Raw genomic sequence first — 24,359 nt, forward strand, 5'->3', positions numbered from 1 at the left:
AATGCAGAATGTAAATGCACAATTCAACCAACAGTACATTTTCAAAACTCACTGCCACGATCACAGTGATTGTCCACATTGATTTATCTCATCTGCAATCATCATTTCTGCTGAGGGCAACATTGCCCATTGCCCGTTGCCTAGAAAACGCTGCCTGTGCAGCTTGGCCTTACGAAGCCCTTCAGTTTCTACAGTTACAGTTAATTCATGAAAATGTTAATAAGCCGCAGCAGCAGGAAAATGGTAGCACTGGTTCTGCTACTGTACTGTCACTACTTACTACAAGGTTTGCTCACTGTAGTGACAGTGGTTTATAACATGAATTCACATCTTAACAAACACTTATTTTAAGTCACTGTGGATAAGGGAGTTTGTTTACGGACTAAAATGCGATCAAGGCACATGCTGTTTTATACTAATAAATAAAAGCAGGTAAGTAGGGGGTAAAAGCAACAGAGAAAGAAAGAAAGAAAGAAAGAAAGAAAGAAAGAAAGAAAGAAAGAAAGAAAGAAAGAAAGAAGGATGTATTGCACATCAATATACTCCTAATGCTCTATGTTGTTTTATTATTCTGAACAGGCTGCACATTGACTATGCAGTGTACTGGGGTCTCATTTATGGGGGAAAAAAAGTTCTTTGACTTTATTCTAGATCACAATGTACGATCATTTCAAATAATGTGAAAAAATAAAACAATTAAAATTACATCTATCATTCATACCTTGGGTAATGATAAAAATCAATTTTAGCTTTTGATATATCTCAAATGATTGGAGAAAATCAATGTTAATTGCTGATTGTGACATCAAGATTATTTTTTAAATAAATTACAGCTTTGGCTTGGACTTGTTTCCACAAATACAATGTGTGTATAAAAATCTATTAGTGAAGACCGTGGAGTGGAGTGTAACGGCAGTGGAAGGCTGCACTGCAAAAAATCTAAATTTAACAAGTAATTTAATCTTGTATTGAGTCTTCAAATTCAAATGTTCTTTAAACAAGTAAAAAAAAATCTACCCACAGTGATGTATTTTCACTTCAGTTGAACGTATATTCCAGAGTCATCTTAAAATAAGACAGATCACAATTTCTCTTTTTATTCCAGAGGTGAAGAAAGTGAAGAACCCTGGGTGTCAACAGTGCAGCAATGGACCTTATTCCCACAGCGGCCATTTTGAACAGCCATTTTTGTACTTGAATCATACTCAAAAATCAAACTCTATCTGGAAGAGCAAGTAGCCCAGCTCTTTCCTACTGTTGTGCACCAAGACGCATCTTACAAATGTCAGGAATCAGACATTTATCATTTCACAGATTCCCCACTGAAAAATATATGAGAAACCAATGGATCTTAAAAATCCATTGGAGTAGTTTGGCTCACTATAGCTAGCTACTGAGATGTAGCCTAGGAGCTAACTAGCTAGTAAGATAGCTAACTTCCATAGTAAATTCAGGCAGTCGTTGTGGTTGTTGTTCCTGAGATTGTTAGCTAATTTTGTAACCGTTAGATCTAGCTAAAGTCCTCACTTAATGTAAGTGAGTAGAAGTAATGGTAGTTTTATATTTATAATCTTGAGCGTTGAGTAAGTTCAAAATGGCCGCATGTTAATAAGGTCAACTCAGGGTTGATGGGGGGATGCTAGCCGTGGATGATGTCAGCTGAGAAAGCAGATATATACTCTAGATTTGGTTTTAGGAAATCCAACCATAGTCCTTAAAGACTTTCCAGTGGTGGTTCGTTGGTATATCAATATGTATCAATAATGTAATAAAAGAAACAATAGGAATGCTGAGTCACCTGCTCCTCAGATGCTGTTCTTGAGTTTGGATGAGCGAGTTTGCGTATATTTACTCCACAGCAGGTGCAAGCGGACCCAACTCGCTCGCTTCCTCGGTTTAATTAGTGTTCTTGAGCTCAAAGCGGCTGTACACCTGCTTGGATTTCATCTTGTTGTATTGGTTGACCAGGTCCAGCTTGCTGTGGCCCAGCGTCATTCGCTTCTGGTCCTGCCGGTTTATCAACAGGCCCGTAGAGGGGGGCGGCGGCGGGCTCTGCTGGCTCTCCGGCTCTGTCTGAGAGAGGTCCGGCCCGCCCCAGGGCGAGGTGCCGTGGGGAGAGGGCGAGTTTCTGAAGGCGTAGGAGTCTTTCTCTTTGCTGGAGGGGGGCAGGAAGAAGTCCGTGAGCTTGTTGAGGAACGGGGTGGAGGGAGTCCTCTGCTTGGGGGTGAGTTTGTTGTCGGGGGCGGGTGAGGGGGACTGGGTCTTGGGGTTTAGGTTTGTGTTGGGCGCGCCGGGGACGAGCCCGGAGCTGTGGAACATGTTCGGTTTGTGGTCGTACAACCCCAGCGCTTGGAACTTTGAGGTGGTGCCGCCCAGATTCGGCCGCAGGAAGTCCGCCGGGTTCGACTTGCTCCACTCGATGCCTATCGATTGGCCAAACGTCTGAACCGGGCTGTGATTGGTCGCTCCGTTAGGGATGACGCGGGTTCCCGGTGAGGTGTGATTCTGATGAGTGGGGGTTTGTCCTCCTCCTCTCTCTCTCTCTCCGCCTCCCCCTCTCCTCTCGGGGCTGAGGTGACTGTTGTTGTTTGGCTCCTTCTTGTCGTGGCTTTGGGTGACCTTGTAGACTGTGTTAGAGGTCATCCCAGGTGCGGCCTTCACGCTGGACATGCTGCTGCTTGATTGGCTGCTGGAGTTCTCTGAACACACCCTCCTGCAGGAGAAGAGAGAGAAATAGTGAATTAGCATACAATTTTTTTAATTTTTTTTTTAAATAAAGGTCAAGGTAATCTTTGTTATCTGACTAAGAAAGACCACATGCTGGGTACGAAAATGGACATAAATTCATCATTCATTGATTTATTTTACAAAAATTCAAATAAAAAATATGCAGCTTGGCATATTTTTTATTATTAAGATGTCTTTTTGCGAGTGCAGATTTCCCTTTCTTTGGTTCTTGAATCTTTGTTATGTCAAAAACTGTGCAATCAGGCATAAACAGAGTCACCCAAAAAGACAACACATACATACATTTACACAGAATACAAAGCATATAAATAGGAAGGGAAATAGAACGGGATAAGTGTTTCTATAAAGTGCAAAGTGAATACATAAAAACACTATAGCCGATACAAAAATATTAAAAGCTGATTATTCAAGTCCAGTCACTGAGAAATTAATGTAGATGCAAGAATGTGGATGGAAAACCATAACAGTCTTCAAATGCTGACATGCTGCTGCGAGTGTGGATGCTAATGCCTTTTGTTGCAAATGATTTCTGATAGGACAGACTGGTAGGAGTGCATGTGGGGTCTTAACCGCTATGCCATCTCTGGACCTATTTCACAAAGACATGTCACGACCGAAAGCTTCAGGTGTCGTCCATGCTAGTGAAAAGCATAGTTACCTGTTGGAGTGAATCCTGTGACAGAGGGCCGAGCTATTTACTGATGGAGCCAAATCAAAAGCATGCTCTTGATATTAACAAAGGGAAGTAATTCTACCAGAGGAGTGATTGAAACAGACTTCTCCACCTGTGTTATGCCTGAACTACACAGCATGTGTAATATTTGTGTATCTGCACTTGAGGCATTTTAAGCTGCTGCACCAGTACTGTAGCCAAATAGAAGGTGCTGCAGCAGCTATCCATAGGTAAACTCATCTCCAACATTTATTTATTTTAAGTACATTGCAAAAACTGACAAACTTTGAAATCATCTTACTGCACTGGCTGATTATTGGGATAATGTAGGATAATGGATAAAAGATAATGTAACTTGTTTCAGGACATTTACTTGGTTAAAGTGACATTATCTTGGAGAATCTTTCTTGTTTCAAGATTTTCTTCTAGTTGTTTTCTGATGATTTCTTGATATTGTCATGCATCAAGTGAAATGTATTGAAACCAGCAAGATTATCTGCCAGTGCAGTGAGATAATTTGACTAAAAACATCATGAAATAAGCTTGATAAGCCTGGAAACAAGGTAAAATCACTTAACAACTGGTATTTTCTTAACCCTAACCCTACTGACATGGTGATAAAAGACTATAATAAGCAAAATCTTGCCATTTATACACATTTAGTATACGTCTCAAATACACAACAGACCACTATGTCGAAACGCGCCTGGTGCTGCTGAGCCGTCATACTAGGAAATGTGGTGAACCTTGAAGTAGTGAAAAAAAAATAAAAATCTCAGTATCTGATTCCAGTTCCTTACTTGTCAGAGAGTAAATCGAGGCCCGGGCTGAACCCCATGCCCATGCCGGGTGCCATCATGGGCGGGTACGACGGGTAGTAGGGCAGCCCCTCCTCCTCCGGGTTGTAGAAGCAGTCGATGATCTGGGAGTCGGCGTACAGACAGCGGAACTCCCGGTCGAAGCTGTCGGTGATGCGGCCCGAGAAATGCATCACCATGTTGCTGTGCACCTGAGCCGACAGCCAGGTGAAACTACAGGAGAGGCGGGAGATGGGGGGGAAAGCAAGGAAAAGACATATTTAAGTGTTAAGCTGGTGAGTAATACACATGTTAGTGCATTCAGTGGTGAGCCAAGGTGAAAACACAGGTTTAATACAGTGAGGTTCATGTTGATGCTCCTGGGGATATTTATTTGCTTTGTTTCTTTGCCAGGTGAAATATTTCAGCTGTCCTACTTCATTAATTCTAATAATATTCAAGTGTGCAACATACATTTTATGCATTTAGCTGACATTCATACTCCAGAGCGACTTACACTGAGCGCAACAACGGAAAACGCTTAAATTCATTCATTAAAGTTACCATCTTTACAAGCAACAAATAAGGAGTTCAAGGGTCAGAGCCATAATGTTCCGCCCACATTTCTGTGAGAGAAATGCTTAGAAAATATATAAAAATAAAGGCTAATGTTCTAGTTATGTTCTTAAAATTCCCACGATACCCATCTTGAGCATTCAAATTCGTTAATTAGGTACAAATAAATAGGAAACTGGAAATGACAGGAAATGCCATCAGTAATACTGGGGAAGGTGGTCGTCCTGGAACAATGCTGAAGTGTGCAAATACACATATAGAAATAATGTGTGTCACATATTTATGATCATCAAATTTCCACACTGTGCCGTCATGTGAATGCAAATAAACAAAGGAGACGGAAACACACAAAACGTGACTTGATCCCTATTAGCTGCCGTTGTGTAAATATGATAAGGTGATCAAATTGCAAATCATCCTGGATTTAGTGTTAACAACTTCCTGGTTAAACACAGTCACTGAGCTGACTCATCCGCTGACTCATCAGCTTGTCTGCCAGGAGACGAAAGGTGCAGTCATGACAGCTGGGGACACTTTAGATATCAGGCCGAGCAGCGGAACTGGGCTTGGAGGAGGGAGACTGAAAAGTTCTGAGTTGCATTGAATGCAACATATTACCCAGCAGGCCTTGGACACGTGAGTCGAAAATGGAGTCACCCATGGAATGAACCAAACATCTCATAATTAGACAAATATTTAAGCGTACAAGGTGTCAGAGAGAGTTACTTTGCTGCATGACGACTCCTTGAAAATCGGTTCCACATAGAGAGACTGATTTGAATCACAAATAAATAGCTTTTAATGTGGCCGTATTATAAGAATTCAAATTTTCCTCTATACATTTATAATCAAAGATGATGAATAAAGACCTTATTAAAATTTTGTTTGAGTGGTTTAATGTAAAGTTATTGCACTGTCAAAAAATCCATCCTTTTTTCCAGGCAGTTTCAGGCTAACTCCAGCCAACGCATCACAGCTGGACCTGGTCGTGATTGGCTCCCTCACTGAAGAGTTACTCAATCCATTCAATCAGGCCAGTTTGTTTGCAGCATTTGAACTGGAAAGCATCCACTGAGCAGGTTTACCTCATTTGAATAAAAGGAGCTGCAGTTTGCAAATTGAGTTGTTCATGGAAACTACATTTATTTGCAAAACATCACAAAGAATATTATTCTTATCCTCAGCCATCGTTTATTTGAAAACAAAATCCCGAAAACAGAATACTATGGGGGCTTTGACAATCTCAACAGGGAACATACCACAGACAATCAGGCAATTTTTTTAAAACCATTTTGAGAAACCTGTAGGACAACCTTCCTCACTGCTAAAGAAAGATCCATCGGAGCACACCTTGATTACATAAACCATAAATCATGAAGTTGGTCTGAGTGTTGTTACAAGGCAAGGTAATAATTTAAAGGCGTGCAATAAGGTTGACAGTCAGACCTTCACTTTACCGCTGAAGTCATATAACACTGAGCCAGACCAGCACTGTTATGTAAGTGGGTCACCTTTTCTATAGGAGGCCAAGCCTGTTTGCTGAAAGATAAGCTGAGCAGACTGATGATAAAGTGGGCGGAAGATTTGGAGTAATAGCCAATATCCGGTGCAGGACCTTGAATTTGAGATGTAACTGCTACTTATTTTGATAATGGAAGACATTTATGGATTGTGCAAAAAGAGCAACAGGGTTAAAGTTAATCTGAGTCGAGTCAGTAACAATCATAACACAGTTTTTTGAAAAAGGTACATCTTAAACATCTTATATATCACCTATCAGCTTGTGTTACTCTATTTTATATCTTCTATTTTCTCAGCTGCAATGTCTAGGCCTATATCTATTTAATGAGCAAGCCCACTATCTCTCTGATTTATTATCTCTATAAATAATTCAGGTATTTAATTTAATTGGATTTCCAGATAAAAGATAACAGATCTATCAAACAGCAACACAGAGATAAAAAAGTAATATTTTCAGATAAGCTAAGCACGGATTAAGCACGGATTTCAAATTTAAGGGAACAGGCGCTTCCCTGTTATCAGTGTGTAAACCTAGTATATCACATTTTTGGGGGGGTTTCCATTTTAGCTCTACAAGGAGTTTTTTTCACGAAAACATACAAGGGAGTTAGAGCCGCGGTGATAAGACAGCTGCAGCAACATTTGGCTCGACGGAGCGGCCTGGCAGTGCGACAGGAACCTCGCCCATGCATTCCACAGCTCGCATGGTTCGACGCCTGCCAGCTCAACCTGCATACCTGTCCCAACCCAGTCAGTTGCCACACACCGATACCGCCGTGCATAATCCACGAATAGAAAACACTGACACGTTTCAGATGCTTCCGAGCGATAAGGTAAAGAGGAAAAGGAATGAAGTGAAGTGAAGTGAAGCCCTCGCATCGCGGATCAAAGCTGCGCCGAAAACATCTGGACTGTCATCAATCATCATTACTTTTGATACAAAGTCACTTGTTCAGTAAGAAGTCACCAATTAGCTTGAAGGCAATTTGTAGAAACACGCCACACTGAAACCACGCCCCCCCCCCCTCCACAGTCACAGAACGCTGACATGTCACTGATGTCCTGGAAAAACCTCATATTTTCAACTTCACGGCACTGGAAACATGATATGTGAGTGTCAGTTAGAAAGATCAACCACTTCTTATCTCGGTTCTTGACAAGCTCATATTTGGGATATACAGTGAAAAGTCACTGACAATAAGAGGATGAATTGCTATACAGTAACACACACAGCATAGTAGGGCTGAAAGATATTGACAACAAATCTAATTGTATTCATATCATCACAAGTTCTTCTTGAAAATTGTTTTAAGAAAAGTGATTTTGTTAAAATCATGTGTAGATAGTATAATAGTAATAGATGTCAGTGTGCAGGATTCACTGAGTTTGAGTCTGATGAAAGGTTTTGATCCATGGACCAGAGATTAGCTGCAGCTCTAAAACACCTTGTTCAGAAATCCAGTTTGGACACTCCTCTCTCTCTTAAGCAATTAATTGCAGGCTCTGCGACTTGGAAATTGCAGAAGATCATATTGCAATTTCAATTTTTTTACAATTTCCCATTTGGCAGATGCGTTTATCCAAAGCGACGTACACATGAGATTTTAGTACAACACAAGCAAGGTTCTAGTCAGGAGAGAACAACGAAAGTAAGTGCCATAAAGCAAAGTTTTTCTGATTAATGTTCAGCTCTACAGCATAGATACACATGAAGAGGCAGGACCAAGCTCTACACAGGAGCAACAATAGGCTACAGTCGCAGAATCCCATTCAATCCACATATTCAGTTGTGAACCATAGAGTTTCTAAACATCGATTTCGTATGTTTACTAGACTTTCATGATGTTAGCGACGTCAACTTTTAGATATATCTGTCTCCACTGTCAAAATAATGTGCATTTAACTTTTTAAGGCCATCAGGCGTAAAGAGAGAAATGAAAATGAAAGTTGACACGACGTCCGCAGTCGTCCGTAGCTGCTGCCCGCATCGTTTAGTGAAATCAGAACCTAAATATCTTTCTGATATCAATCCAAGACAAAGTTTCCAAAGCTGTTTTGATATGGTTCTTTATCATGTGATAATAGCATATTGTGAAAATGTTGTGTTTGTTTGGGTTGACGTGCTTGCTGGGCCAGTTAGACGTACCCAGCAAGCATCTGGATGGGCTGAGTGTGTCTCCAGCATGCAGAAGGTTACAGGACACACCGGCCGTAAACTGTCAAATAGTAAATGGGATTCATGTGGTGCTTTTCTAAAGCTCAAAAAGCTAGATTCTCCTTTAATTGAGAATGGCTTAAGGTTTTGCTAACCCAAGGCACGTGTATAACCATGTCATAAAGAACTAGGCTGAAGATACCGTCATTATTATCTCTAACTCTCTCTCTCTCTCTCTCTCTCTGTTTCCCACTTTCCCTCCTTTCCTTTCCCCCTTTTTATCCCTGTTTTCATCTCACTCTGTTTTTCTGCTTTCCTACCTCCTCTCTTCTTTTCCCTCACAGCCATCCTCTCTTTCTGTACATCTCCCCCCCCCCCTCTCTCTCTCTCTCTCTCTCTCTCTCTCTCTCTCTCCCTTTCTGTGACACTAAGCTGTTAAAATCCCTAGAGCTCCACAACACTATTTGTCTAGCAGTTGCACTATTAACTATTCCACTTGCACACACACACGCACACACACACACACACACACATACATGCACACTGGCACACATGCATACATGCACATAAACAGCGTACACGTGCACACTAGCGCACACACACACACACACATGCATATTACCCACAATCACACACATGCATGCACACACACTTCTCCCTGTGGGAATGAAAGGCAAACACAGCGACACAAAATGGAGGGAGGAAGAGTCGAAGCTAAGTGTGAAGCTGAAGTTGAGCTAACAACAGAGACAGGAATAGTTGCCATAAATTTTCTATTTCAAATTTCACACTTTACCCAGATCTTTACAATATAGTACGGTATTTGTATGTACGTGTAGTACAAGATGTACGTATCCTGTTACAATGAAAGCGGTATCAGGATGCAACGTTTCCTTCCAGTACTTTTACAGACTTTTTTTTTTATCTAATCCCAAAACTTTTCAAGACTTTTCTGGGAATCACCACATTCATTTTCCATAGTTTTCCAGACCTACAAGGAGCCTCCCATGAACAAAACATGCAGAGAGAGAGAAGGGGAACTGAATGTCACTGCAAGCCTTATTCTTTCAGTCAGGATTCTTACTGTCAGAGTCCCCAAAAAATCTGTTTTCTGCCTTTTCTATAGATGATCATTGTGGAAAGATATATAAACAGAAATATTTGTTACATCTGCAAAATGTCAGGTGGTGTTACTTTGACCCTTGCACTCCTTACTACTGGCTGCTTGTAATGTTAGTGATGTAGGAATTTAAGCGTATAATTATTGCTGGACTTATTGTGATTTGCTCTCAATAAGACTGGTGGCTAAATAGTGAAAATATGATCATGAAATAAGTATGATCAGGATATCTTCCTCAAAGCTGGACTCCCCTCCCTCATGCTTTCCTAAAGTTAGGCCCCTTGGCCTGTCAATGTGAATTTCTAATAAAGTGTATGTGTTTGGCAAAGGTGGAAGTAACTGATTACACTATTGTACTTAGCTACATTTTAAATCACATCCAGTACAGAGTTCAGATTTTGTGGCTCTCCATAGGCATCAGAAACTGGACCGATGTAATCTGACAAATTGTGGAGCCATTTGCAGTGAACAGTCAGTCAGCAGAGAAGAGTCATCTGGCTTTACTTTGTTTGTGCACTTAATTTTGTAATTTCAACATTTTTCAATTAAAAAAATCTGTCCTCTCTCCTTTTAGAATCACTTGGAAAAGATCACAGCTAACAACGTTCTCTTTTCTAAAAAAGGAACTCAGTAACTTTTACTCTGAGGACATTTTAAATGAGCTACTTTTAACTTAAGATTTTTACACCAGTCCTGTTAGTACTGTTTCCACCACTGGTGTTTGGCACTGTTGCACCTTGAGTTGTCAGTCCATTGTGTTTATATTCAGTTCACTGTTGCTCTATAGTTTGTTATGTGCTGTAAATGTCAAAGTGTTTTTTTTTTCCTCTTCATCTGTGCTGAAATCAAATTCCAGCTGCCTGGCGATGTGGCAAGAAAAACAAACTTGAACAACACAGACAAGCAGCAAATAACGCGGCAAGAAAAGCAGGAACATAAGAAATCGCTACTGAAACTGAATGGGAGTCGCACGCACACAAAAAAACACTAAAATCCTGAAATAAAAAAAATCACATTGCTGACGTCCTTCCTTTTTTTGTTTCATTATTGCGTTCACTAAGCATGCTTTTGCACTTGTCCACTTATTGAGCGTGCCGCTGTAATTACAGGTTTTGCTCAGGTATTCTCTTCAATAACCCCAACAGCTCCTAGCTAACAGCAGCGCAGTCAGCCAGCTGCACAAGACAAGCATTGTACCGAGCATTGTACAGGGAAATTTGCAAACTTATTATGGCGCCAAGGCTTAGCTGGTGCCATGGCTTCTTCCTTATCCACTGTGTGACATGTTAGTCCTGCTTATCAGGAAGGAAGCATGCAAACTAAATGTCAAGCTGTTAAATGACATGAGTTCACTGACCCTTTTGTTATTAGACACCTAAGCTTGTTATGTTTGACATATTTGATGTTGTATTGACTGTAGTGTGTGTGTGTGTGTGTGTCTGTGTGTGTGTGTTTCTGTAGCTTCTCCTTCCTCTACCTAGTCTCCATCACTGTTACAGTCCTACTATTCTCTCTCTTTCTCTCTCTCCTTTGTTTTACGGAGAAAATCCTCCTAAACTGTTAGATATCAGCAATCTGTGATGTTCACCGTGTTCCAGGAGTTATTTTGTGATGAAGTGTTGTAATTTACTTTTTTTTTGGTGGACCAAATTTCCCTCGACCTGCCTCGTCTGCTTCTACTCCAGTTAGAGATTTCTTAAGTTTTCCCAAATGACTTTCAACAACCTGCTACTAAATGAAAAAACAACCCGTTGCTGTTGTCTGCTATCAAACTCCATTGTAGCTGCACTGGACTTATCTCGACGTGACATCACATTGTCTGTGTTTAGTCAGTTATCCTCAGGAATAACAAAAGTGCACCACCAAACAACAAAGTGTGCAAGTTTTTAGGTTGGCTTTTCCTTTAAAATCCATTTCAATTAATGAATGAGTGAAAGACAAACGGCAGCAATGAGCGAAAGACAGAGAAGAAGAGAGTGAGAATGTGTGTGCATGATTGTTAGTGTGTGTGTGTGTGTGTGTGTGTGTGTGTGTTGCTTCCTCACCTGTATGACCCGGCTATGACCTCTTCACAGTCGATGATCATAAACTTCTCCTGGACCTGACCAGTGAACTTCTTGCCGCTCTTGGTGCAGTATGTGTCCCCACACACACTGCGGATACGCATGTTCTGCATAGAGACACACACACACACACACACACACACACACACACACACACACCACAGTTAGACACACACACATATGTGTACACACAGCAGAAGTAGAAAGTATGAGGAAGATGGAAAATACACTTTTAGATATTTTGCAGCCTAATTCTGATACTTACGCTGACAGACACACCACACACACACTCATACACACTCATACACACACAACACTGAACAAGGAGCACCAAAAACAATATTGCATCATCTGCACCATCAACAGCCTCACCACCACAACACCATCAACAGCAGCAGTAACAAACACATCAACATCAACAAAACAGCATCAACTAGAAAACCATCAATGAATAAAACTATTTTTTCTATTTCTTCTTTTTTTTTTTTTTTTTTATGTACTTTTTCTATACTACTTCTATACTACTTTGTTTGCATACTACCCCCAAAAGAGACCTATTCCCTACATTTCTACTTTAATTCTTAACAGTAATAATTTTGTGTTGCTTAATATTTAATGTGGCCTGTAGAAGCCACCCGGCAAGTTCAATTCCCTGTATGTGTTGATACTTACTTGGCTAATAAAATGACTTCTTAAACTACCAAGCATTTGCAGTTCATTTGTTTGTACATAGGCTATAGGCTACAAATGATAAAACATAGAAAGAGAAGAGAAACACTAACAGACTGAGCAGACGATATAAAAAACACGGTGAAGAATATTGGTGTGGATTTAATTTGTCAAGCCATGTGTGACACAAAGAGCCACCCAGCTCCTTCACAGCGAGGTCTGGCAGTGAGGGATTTGGTTTATCACTTTCCCTCATCCGTCATATTCTGCTCAAAGCTTTTCGAGTTTTTCCGGCTAATCGGATGGTGAGCCACTTGAATGCAAGAGAGGCAGGTGCTGTTCCACTCATCAGGGGGGACTGACATGGCACAGGCGAGCGAGGTCAACAAACATGACTGCTTGATGCAAAATTGGATCACTCCATCAGAACAGTTGCCGCCTACATTAAAGCAACTTTATCCACTGTTTTATACGAGAGTCTGGCTATAATGCTATAACGCTAGCAATGCATAGAAAACACAGGCAAATACGTGTTCAAAGCAGCCTGGTCTCACAAAATTGTTTTAAATAAGCACGATGTCAAGGATTATGTGGAGGAGACACGACTAGAAACAGGGAGGACAGTTTGACATTGAAATAGTGCAGTGGAAAGTAAGACATTTTTACCTTCAACCCCTGATTTCTACTGTGTTTTCTACTGTGAGTGAAGTTTTCATTTTCATCGAAGGTTTTTCTTAGTTCACCCAAAAATGAAAATCCTGTCATCATCTCCTCCCCCTCATGCCAGTTGAAACACAGGTGAAGTTTGTCCATATAACACACAGGGAGGCTGCAGCACAACTCCATAGCAGCCTTCTCCAAAACAACTGAAGTCAGTGGGGACCAGTTCTCCAGAGTTCTAAAAAGACCTACAGTATATTTACACCATCATTTAGTGCAAATCTTAACTATAGCTGATTGATTTGCAACAAATAATGGTGTATAGGTCTTTCTATTCACAGTGTGATTGTTTGGCTGTTTTTGTTTTGGAACTCTAAAGAACAGGTCCCCATTGACTTCAGTTGTTTTGGAGAAGGCTGCTACCAAGTTGTGCTGGAAACCTCCCTGTGTGTTATATGGACTTACAAATGTCACCTGTGTTTCATTTGGCGTGAGGGTGAGTAGATGATGACAGAATTTTCATTTTTGGGTGAACTATTCCTTTAACCATGACCAAAACTTTTCCCTAACCCTAACCGAGTTGTTTTATGTTTTAATTGCCAAACCTTAAGCATAATATTTAGTAGCCTTAACCTAACCCTAACCTGAACCTAAGTTGTTTTACTTGCCAGAACTTACTGGAAAAAAAAGGAAATGTTGTGTCTAATTTGTGCTGTTGTCACATAATCCTTTCATGGCGGAGAAAGGTGATGTTCACATAATTCATGTCCATCATTTTTGTGAGACTGTGTTGATTCAAAGACATAATCATTTTTTTCAGGAAACATTACATAATCTGTCAACATCTGTCCCTCCTTCTTTCCATCCCTCCCTTCTTTCTTCCATCATTTTATTTACAGCCTGTCATGCCCGTCCAATATCTCGCCATTTCGTGACCAGCCTGTGCTTGCACACACAGACACAAACACTGTCTGTCTCTCACATACACACACACACACACATACTCACTCACTCACACATACACTTTCACACATACACTCAACTGCTATGTACCCACGCTTTCAACAATCTCACACCCTATATCCTGCATTCTACCCACAATCCCACACACACACACACACACACGCCCATACAAAGACACCAAGACACGTCCTCTCCTCCAGCACACACAAACACACACACGCACACACACACACACACACCTATATAAAGACACCAAGACACCAGCTAACTCTCCATATCAGGAGAGTGAAGTAGATAAGGTCCTCTCCTCCAGCACGCACACACACACACACACACACACACACACACACACACACACATACACACACACACACACATAACCTCCAAAGCTACAGAAACTCATACACATAAACCAACACACTCCTAAAATCCCTACAGGCTAAACCCTCCATTCCTTCTCTCTTACACTCTGGTGTGAGTTCTGGAAGTTGAGCATATGTCACTGAGATAGCAAACCCCCCCCCCGCACACACACACAAACACATACACACGCAAACACACACACACACACACTGGTTGAGTTAAACCTCAGTGGGCAGAGACAAAGAGAGAGTTTTCCAGAGTTCAGGTTAGCTAACTGCTAAACGTGAAGAGCAAAGAAGGAATTCTGGTCAAAATATAAATACAAACATAAAGGGCAATGACTTCTGTTTTTTTCATTCATTCATGGCATTCATGATGTTGAAGGTCAGCAGCTAGCTAACTAGCTTACCCAGATATCTATAGGCTAGTATGGCAAATTTTTTTTCCGAATTTCCCCTATAGGGGATCAATAAAGTGCATCTTATCTTAATTTGGACTTTCAAGGTCAGCTAGGCTAACTAGCTAACCTAATTAACTTAGAATGAGGTTGAACTGCATTTTTTCAGTTAGTAGCAGAGTGCTAGGTTTCATATTAGCTTCCTCCTCTCTTATCTCTTGTCTTTTTTCACTGGGCTTCAGCCTAACGTTAGTCAGAAAAACTGTGGTTCTTTGGCTCCGCCCACTGAGGTTTAACTCAACCAATGAGATGATTTCTACCTCCAGAGCAGACATGTTTGTATAACCGAAAGCCTAATCTGCCCTCTGCTTACACTGAGGTGTGAGCTCTGGATGTCGAGTGCGGCGCACATGTCGGCGAAGTAGCTGAGGTGCTTCTCGTCCAGCAGGATGTAGACGGGGACTCTGCGCTTGTTGGACGCCTCCATCAGATCACACAGCAGGTCCACGTCTGTGAACACGTCCATCACCAGCGCTATCACCTGGAGCGGGGAGGAGGACAGAGAGACGTGAGCATGCAGGACTTCATGAGGATTTCATGAGTGTGGTCCTATGTGAGTGTGGGGGTTTCATTCCCACTGGGGCCACAAGGGACAGTGAGAATCTTAAAATTCATACAATGCTTGGTACAATTATGAAGGGGTAAAAAATGCCCCTAATATATTGGACTGCCCTTTTTTCCATTTCACCCTGTTCCCATTTTCACCCTGTTTTTTCATTGCATTGTCATGTATTCACGTGTGAATGCAACTACTGTCCCCTAGTTGATCTGTGGGAGCTGATGATGACTCTTTACAGAGCGTTATGAGTGTATGAGTGAGAAACATGAAGCGCTTTTTGATCAGTAAAAAACCGAGCACTGCAGCCTGAGGCAGTAGAACATGTCTCTGGTTGTTACTCCATTTACATGATGGTATATTATGATTTAAATTCAGATAAAACAGATCTTTGTGGTACAAATTGAGTGTTTATTTGCCAATATGCAGTGCAAATGCATTATTTCATAGTTCCATAAAATTGCCCCCAAAAGGACCAAAATGCCTTTATCTGTTGTGTTTTAATGTATTTTGTCATCTGTGTGTCTTGGCTGCTGTGACGACTCAATTTCCCTTCTGGGATCAATACAGTTTTCTATCTATCTATCTATCTATCTATCTATCTATCTATCTATCTATCTATCTATCTATCTATCTATGCCCCAAAACATGACACCAAGGGGGCAAAAAGCACCCTCTAAAAAAAGGTAATTTCTTAGCCACCCATGCTAAAATAATAAAGAAAGGGTTTCAGATTCAGATTCAGAAACTTCATTGTCTATCACAGAGCATGACAGAAAATTGTCTTTGACGTGGCTCATAAAAGAGGAAGGAAAAAAAGACATACCGCGTAAAAACAAATAAACAGACATATGGGTTAAAAACACACATCAGATTGGAGGTAAAAGTGAGTAAAAGTGCATGTGTCAATGTGCAAATGATGACTGTGTTTCATTGTTTGTTTAAAATACTGATGGCTGTTGGGATGAAAGAGTAGATACCAAAATGCTTCATGCCCACTTTGTAAAACTTGTGCTACCTGGAATTTATGAGTCAATATTTCAAAAGCACAAGATGACTCTAGCTCCAAAAATGTAACTGGTTTGTAAGCGAAGGACTTACAATATCTCTTATGTTTGATACTAACCTGTAATGTTCTTTACTTTCATGCCAGCAAACATTTTGTGTGTTTGTCAGTTTTATTCAAATGGTGGAGATCTCATTTTAAAAATAAACTCTTCACATACAGCATGGTGGTGTGAGCATCTTTGGAGAAAATGGTATACCTATATACCAAATGGTACTGTATATGTTATGTCACATTCATAAACACACAAGAATGTATGCTGCATCAGCACATAGACACACACACACACACACACTCAAAAGGGTTGAAAGCATTGTCACAAAATGCACAAAGTTCAATCAGCAAATGTCCAGTTATGTTGACGAGTGTTTATCAGCTGAATTTACTAATTGATGAGCTGCGTTCCAGTGTCAGCTGTTCTTCAGTAAGGAGGTTTTTACTGTCAGCTGTTCATGTGTCAAAAAATAATGATACTGAATGCTGAGAGGTAAGCAGCTGACTCTAGGGATGGCTGGTCCACCTTACAGTATTTCTAAATTTTGAAGCATATTGGGCGCATCATGTCATCATTATTTTCATTTTTTATCAGAAATAGATTCACCTAACATGCATACAGTACATAACTAAGTCTCTATCCTTTCACTTTACTGCAAGAAGAAAGAAACAAGAAGAGGGAAAGTTAACTCGAACACAAAGCGTGCCGGGGAGTCTGCTAATAAACTGACAATGTTTCATATTAAATTGTTATATGATCGGTTTACTGAATGCTCATATTCAACTCATAATTTGAAGTCACAAGTCATGAACTCATGAGTGGAAGTTATGGCGCTGATAACGAGCACTTGTAAGCTGAAATGGATAAACACATCTGTTTACAATGAGTTAATGATTAAAAAGATGAGTTGAACTGCGAGTTTTTACAGCGTACAGCACTGCCATAAAGTTGTCAGTGGTGGAAGAAGTACTCAGATCTTTTACTTAAGTAAAAGTAGAAATACCACAGTAAAAAAATACTCTGTTACAAGTAAAAGTCCTGCATTCAAAATGTTACTTAAGTAAAAGTACAAAAGTATTAGCATCAAAATGTACTTAAAGCAACAAAAGTAAAAGTACTCATTATGCAGAATGGCCCATTTCAGAATAATACAGTATATATTATATTATTGAATTATAATTATTGATGCATTAATGTATAAGCATCACTTTAATGTTGCAGCTGGAAAAGGTGGGGCTGATTTCCACTACTTTATATACTGCTGGGTATCTTACAGTAATCTATAATAATACATCACAATTTATTAGTTGATTATATTTTGTATTAATAATCTGAATCTGCAAAGTAACTAGTAACTTAAGTTATCAAATAAAGGTAGTGGAGTAAAAAGTACAATATTTCCCTCTGAAATGTAGTGGAGTAGAAATATAAAGTAGCATAAAATGGTAATACTCAAGTAAAGTACAAGTACCTCAAAATTGTTCTTAAGTACAGTATTCGAGTAAATGTACTTAAGTTACTTTCCACCACTGGTTGCAGTCATACCTGCCATATAAACCTGGCTATCGTACTTTAAAGCCTCAAAACTTTCCGTGAACTGAGGTCAGTTACTAAACGACTGGCGGACCGGTCTGTCTGCCTGCAGAGTCTCAGAGAGATAAGAGCTGATCAAACATGACAGCAGGCAGGAGGACGCCTGCTGCTGCTGCTGCTGCATTTGTTTGTAAGCAAATGAAGCGGAAAAACCACTTGAGGGAGAAATTAATGCGCTCAGGTGGGAAGGAAAAAACACACAAAAACACCCAATTGACAGTTGACACACATACACATATGCACACACACTGACACACACACTGGAAGGCCTAATGATTTGCAGAGAGCACCTCTGTTGACAGCTACACCATCATGACATTATCTTTTTTGTTTGTTTTAGGCTGCTGATATTTTGTTCTCCTTATCCTCATCCAATATTCTCATTGTACTGGTAAACAGCACTGGAAAGGCTATTTTAGCTAGTTGAATTTGGGTTAAGAAGAGGTTTTTGGTTTTTTTCAGGAGTAGCCTAATATAGTAGGCTACAGCTTTGCCATAGTTTAATGTTAAGGAATCTCCTCATAGATGCACATTAGACCACAAACTGACAATTGATGAGATTTCCTCCCATGGACACTTAGATATGCCTTCATACATAATTACATAACTATCTATACTGTAGGTGTGGAGGAAACAGTAGGTGAGTGAAACCTGATAAAACAGCCACCCTTATGTATTCCCTAACTGTGCTGACCTCTAGTGAGTGATATCACAGTGAAATTAAACTATGCCTCATTTTGCTGAGGGACCCCCTGGAACCGTCTCAGGACTCCTGGAGGTCCCTGGACCCACCTTTGGGAGCCAGGGACCAGAGCCTGTCTGAGACCCCTCCATGTGAGAAGATCTTTGTTGTTATATCATTTTGTACCGAATTGGACAACTAGTTTCTACTTTAGGTGGGGAGATAACTGTGATGCCTCTGATCACAACAGTCAGCTTAACACCCTCACTCTCCTATCAGTGATCGATTGATTAGGGCTTATTTAGGCTATGTGCCATGTTCATATGAACTTAGGCTATAAGACAGTATTAATCATATTGCCTATGATGAACGATCAAACGGAAAATTAACAATAGGCTATATAGTCTACAGGTTATTTATTGGAGCTCCTGTTTCTCTCATTTTCACACATTTCGCTTTACTTTGCCATCTTTTGTGAACAAAACAAATTATTTCTTCTTTCCATGCTTTATACACACGCCTAAGTAGTGCTACTGCTTTTGAGAACATCAGATAAAGGCAGCTCAACGAAATGACATTGAAATCTATCTAGCCTAGCCTACTTCTCATTTTCCTGGGGGACCCCCCTGCAGGGCCCGGGACCCCACTTTGGGAACAACTGTGCCACCTTACCTTTTTGGCTTTGTTTATCAGGGACCTGATGAGGTCTTTGACGTTGTGGGACTTGTCCCTCTGGAAGTAGATCTGCGTCTCCGACGGTCCGTATCTCGCCGGGGAGTCCGGCCAGCCGAGCTCCAGCATAGGCGGCTCCTCGTCGGACATCATGGGGAAGTAAGTCCCGGAGGTGAGCTCCGACACGGCGTCTCCGTCCCCGATGTCCCGGTCGTTGCCGTTGGGCCCGCCGTTGCTCTCCTCGCAGGTCTTGGCCACATGCTGGGTGATGTAGCGGATCTCCAGCGGGGAGAGGAAGTTGAGCTCCCTCTCCTCGGTCAGCACCCTGCGGTACTCCTTCTCTCCCTGCTCCAGCAGCGCGTCCGTCGCCAGCCGGGCCGCCTCGTTGTGGCTCAGCTCCAGCGTGGAGACCTGCCGCCACGGGTTCTTCACCTCCTCCAGCCGGGAGGCGAGCTTGCCCAGCGGCTTCCTGCCGTTGGTGGCCGGCCGCAGGCCCTCCGAGCTGATCATGGTGCTTTTGTCGTCAGCACAAGGATTTTATAGTGGCTCAAGTCCCCAATACAAGTCTCTCTCCTGGTCTTACGAAAAAAGAACTATAGCCTAGTAATCCTATTAAAAGTTTTGGGAGGACACTATAGAAATAGGCTATCACAGCAAAACTATAAGAAACTACAGGGATGTTGCAGGGACATTATAAAATGGGAGATGAAAGAAAATTACCATTAAGCGCGATAAGGTTTCTATGAACTCACCATTGAGTAGGAACACAAACACTGCAAGTCCCTATAGGAATAGAATGCGAGGCCAATAGGCATATTATAGGCTAGTGATACTATAGGAGATCAAAAATATACCATACGGTCACTAAACTCACTACCACACACACAGTAGGCTATACGTCCCTATGTAGATATTAAAGGAATATCCTAGTGTTAATATAAGAGATTAAATAAATTAAGCACAATAAGGTCACAGTTAACTCACCATTGAGCCTCACAGACAATCTATAAAGTCCCTATTATAGGAATATGACTGTTTTTTTCCCCGCCAGGGTTACAAGCGCGCAATAATCCAATAAGCAGGAGAATAAAGAGTAGTTTCCCCTCCGACACGGTGAAAACTGAAATGGTCCTCGCTTCTCTAATTCCCTGTCGTGTCAGACAGGATCTGTATTCCCGGGGGCCTTTCGGCACAGTTGCTCTCTCTCTCTTTCTCTCTCTCTCCCCGTCTCTCGTGTCTCCCTCTCTCTCTCTCTGTGTGTTTCTGCTCACCTGTTGCTACCTGTCCTGTCCTGGTCTCCAACGTGTACTAGCTCCTCCTCCTCCTCTTCCTCTTTCTCCTCCTCCTCCTCCTCCTTGTCCTCCTCTTTCTCACACCATTGTCAAACCGGTCAGAATTAAAAATAAAAGTAGGCTACTTCTGGTTAGAAATTTCACAATAAAACCCATGTGCATCAGTTGGCTATTATACTACATTATGCATTTGCCATATCTTAGACCTAAGTGCGTCCAAAATTCATCTCATAGTTTTTATCGTTGTAATAGAAACTTATTTGGAAGCCATATGTGACAAAATAAAGCATCAGGGGAGCATTCAGGACCGATGATCCCTCTTTGTCTAATAATTTATCACATAGAATAGAATAGAATAGAATACATTAACCAAGCAATAATATCTTGTTAGTCATCACTTATTGCTCCGCTTGGTCCCCAGAAATTTAGTCGATATAAGCAGGTTTCAAAGTTTGGGTGGCAAATGACATCAGATGCAGGAACTTTGCCTCAGCTTAGGGTTTACTGAACTTTAGTGGATGGTACTTGCCATATTTTAGCTTAAATGAGTACAAACTGTAGTTTTCTTCATTATAATTCCGAGCAAAGATCGTCAGAAGTTGCAAAAGTCATATCTGACAGAGAAATCACATCCGGGGAGCATTCAGTACCCAGGAGAAGGCAGTTTCCTGACCTACGACTAATAATTTATCATGTTGAGAAAATAGAAAATGTATTTGATAGAAGGTTTGATGGCAAATGATATTAGATGCAGGTACTTTGCCATACCTTTGGGTTTGGTGAATTGAAAAAACTTAATAGACGATTTAGTCAAGTACATTTACCCAGGTTCTCTTTCACCAGGACATACCATGCACCATAAGAAAATCTAATTGTTTTATTATTCATTGTATTCATTTTGTAGTTTCACCCTGATTCTGATTTTTGTTGGTCTGTGAACAGTTTTTTGCAAGTGAGAAATTTTATGCTTTTATTTTGAAGGCTGAATCGTCTCACTTCTGGTCATATTCTGTCTGCCTCTGTCTGCTTTGACTCAGCTCTATATCTCTCTCTCTCACACACAAACAAAATATCCTCTCTCTTTCTGTCTCTCTGCTATGTGGAAAGAAAGATGGCCAGAGTCAAATAAGTACAAATAACCTTCCCTGCCTGCACTCGTTTTCAGAATGTTTTTTTTTATAGAAAATTGTGTTCACAAATAGTAACACTCAAAATAGCCATCATAGATATTAATTACAATAAATATAAAATTGGCACAAGCAAAAGCAAATTTATACATGCATGCGATATTTATAGATATGCTTCAACAGAATAAAATGAATCACAATAATCGCAGATGAAAACAATAAAACAACATCTCACAAAATGATTTTTCAGCTGTATTCTGTATGACTGGTCAGTATTGATCTTTGTTAGCCAAGACACAAATATTTGCAGCAATATCAATTGTATTGCTCTCTTTACTAAATACCTTTCATCTTTTCTTTACCTGTTAGGACTCAGAAAACCCTTGATTTAATCTCATTGGGAAACACTCTCATATGGAAATATTAAGGTTCTCTCTCTCTCTCTCTCTCTCTCTCTCTCTCTCTCTGTCTGTCGCTCTCTCTCTCTCCTCTCTCTCTCTCCTCTCTCTCTCTCTGCTCACATGATGTGTGAAATGGAGAAGCCTCCCTGTCGTCTCCCGAGATCGACTCTCTCTCTCTCCATGGTAGCGTGTTACATGTAGGCTACAACCCCAATTCACCTAAAAGCTACACACACCACTCCCACCCCACTCTGTGATGTCACACAATAATGATAAAGAAGTGGAGTAAATAATATTAATAATGAAAAATAATGATAAAGAGCTGGTAGGGATTTGCCCAAAGGCACTTCAGCAGGGCGGATGTTGTCCGACACATGGGGGTTTGAATCTGGTTCCTCCCCCACTCACCACATGGTTCTGTCTCTCTCTCACACACACACAAACACACACACACACGTCTCCATCTGCCAACTGGGGATCAAGTAATTGTAAGGCGACAAAGGAGATTACTGCCTCTAGTCCTTTTGTTGCTCGATAACAGCAAAAGGACTCGTCACACTTAACCCTAGAATGCATAAAGCGGGTCAAAATGTCCTTTATATAACTTGATATTCCTAGCCTGATATTCAGACTGAGTGCTTGTTACCACTCCATTATTGAGCCTGAGAGTCTGAGAGCCTCCTTGTTGTGTATGTGCATGTGTGTGTGTGTGTGTGTGTGTGTGTGTGGGGGGGGGGTTTCCTCGAACCATTCACTAGTGACTGACGTATCCGGCTGCTCTGACGTTTCAGTGACACTGACGCTGGCCGTATTTACTGACAAACCTATTCTGCTGAAATGCCAATGAAAAACCGGTTCAAACTTTAGTCATGCATGTATGTACAAACTGTCAAAATGAACATTGTAGGGATGGAAAAGGTAAAAAAACAAAAAAAACAAAAGAAAAACAAGAGCAAAAACTCAAATCATGCTGGAACTGTCCTTTAAATTGGTCCATGTGTTCCCAGAACGCATTATTTTCTGAGGTAAAAATATGGGGAAATTGGCCTTCTAAGAAATCCAGATTCTTATATACTATACCTTCATTTAGAGGGAAACCGAAATTAAAAACACCAATTTTTCAAAGCCTGTCTCTGCCCTCTATATAAAGACATCTTCAAATCTGGATCTGGAATTTGATGACCATTGCATTTCAGAAGAAGAATACCCCCGTATGTTTCTATATAAAATATTAATTAACTTACAAGTTTCCCAACACAGGAGTGTCCTGACAAACTCAGCTGTCCATTAATCATTGCTTTGTGCGACATTTCTCTATTATTTTACAATTTTACATCATTCACACCCAGTCTCTTTGAGAGATAAAGCCTGGTGAACTAAGCTGGCTGAGATGTAACAAGTACGGTAGAAAAAATAATTTGTCTGCTTTTGTTTGTTGTTTTTACTACTTCCTCGTTTGCTTCCTACGTATTTGTTAGACATCCTGGTTCCTTTCTACAGATTAATTCCCCAGTGTGCTTTACAAGACAATACTGTACACACTGAAGAGGGACAGGAAAGACAGAAGGGAGGGATGGCATGCAGCGAAGATCATCAGCCGGACTTTAACCCACAACATTATGAAGACATACAGCTCCACCTTTCCCCACTGAGGCACCAGAATGCCTCTCCGAAGATATCAAACGTTTTGGGTGTGGATGCATCTTCTTCATGCAATGAATCTTGTGGCTTCTCATTTATTTTCCCGGCCAAATCACCGTCCGATGCATTTCTGATATTTGCAGCTGGCGAGTTCCGTTCTCCTTCCTTGCCGTTCTCTTGTTTTGGCATCATTCTCCAGTCGTTACATATCATATCGAAGGCATCATGGGAGGGGACAAGAAGGTATAAGGACACATACTGATAAACCGTTACTGTAATCTGACGCAGATATTCATATTCAAGGAATTTCCTCAGCTTTAGAAAGGCTCAGCTGGTAAAGTCAGGAGCAGAATGGATTCAAAGAGAGATGTAGGCACAGCAGTAGGTTTCACTAGAGACAGAAGGTACGTGCCCCATCCACTTTTGTAAATTTGCAATTTTGATGTCTTCACTTTTCAAACCTGAGCTATTTAGCAGAGTGACCAATAAGATCAGAACAACAGAATGCTATAAAGCCAATGACACATTTTCCCAAAGCGTCACTGCTTTTCATTGTTTCCCAAGCAACA

At 40.9% G+C, this 24,359-nt stretch overlaps 1 protein-coding gene across 2 annotated transcripts; it reads right to left on the bottom strand.

Annotated features, from left to right (window-relative positions):
* Positions 1–508: 508 nt before the first annotated feature.
* Positions 509–20,582, bottom strand: fam83c (family with sequence similarity 83 member C). Of its 2 annotated transcripts, XM_071521642.1 has the most exons (6): positions 19,330–20,582; positions 15,079–15,246; positions 11,636–11,760; positions 4,222–4,452; positions 2,580–2,713; positions 509–2,525 (listed from the first exon to the last, which is right to left on the bottom strand). In XM_071521642.1, the coding sequence occupies exons 1-6, from the start codon at positions 19,837–19,839 to the stop codon at positions 1,897–1,899; spliced, it is 1,797 nt and encodes a 598-aa protein (XP_071377743.1). In that variant the 5' UTR covers positions 19,840–20,582; the 3' UTR covers positions 509–1,896. The 2 variants fall into 2 exon arrangements, with proteins under 2 accessions (XP_071377743.1, XP_071377742.1); XM_071521641.1 differs by having other exon boundaries at positions 509–2,713.
* Positions 20,583–24,359: the final 3,777 nt, after the last annotated feature.

The sequence above is a fragment of the Centroberyx affinis genome, unplaced genomic scaffold (genome assembly GCF_046629955.1).
Source record: "Centroberyx affinis isolate AG114_WGS23_722 - 3 ecotype Tasmania unplaced genomic scaffold, CSIRO-AGI_Caff_v1 ptg000905l_1, whole genome shotgun sequence".
NCBI classification, from domain to species: domain Eukaryota; kingdom Metazoa; phylum Chordata; class Actinopteri; order Beryciformes; family Berycidae; genus Centroberyx; species Centroberyx affinis.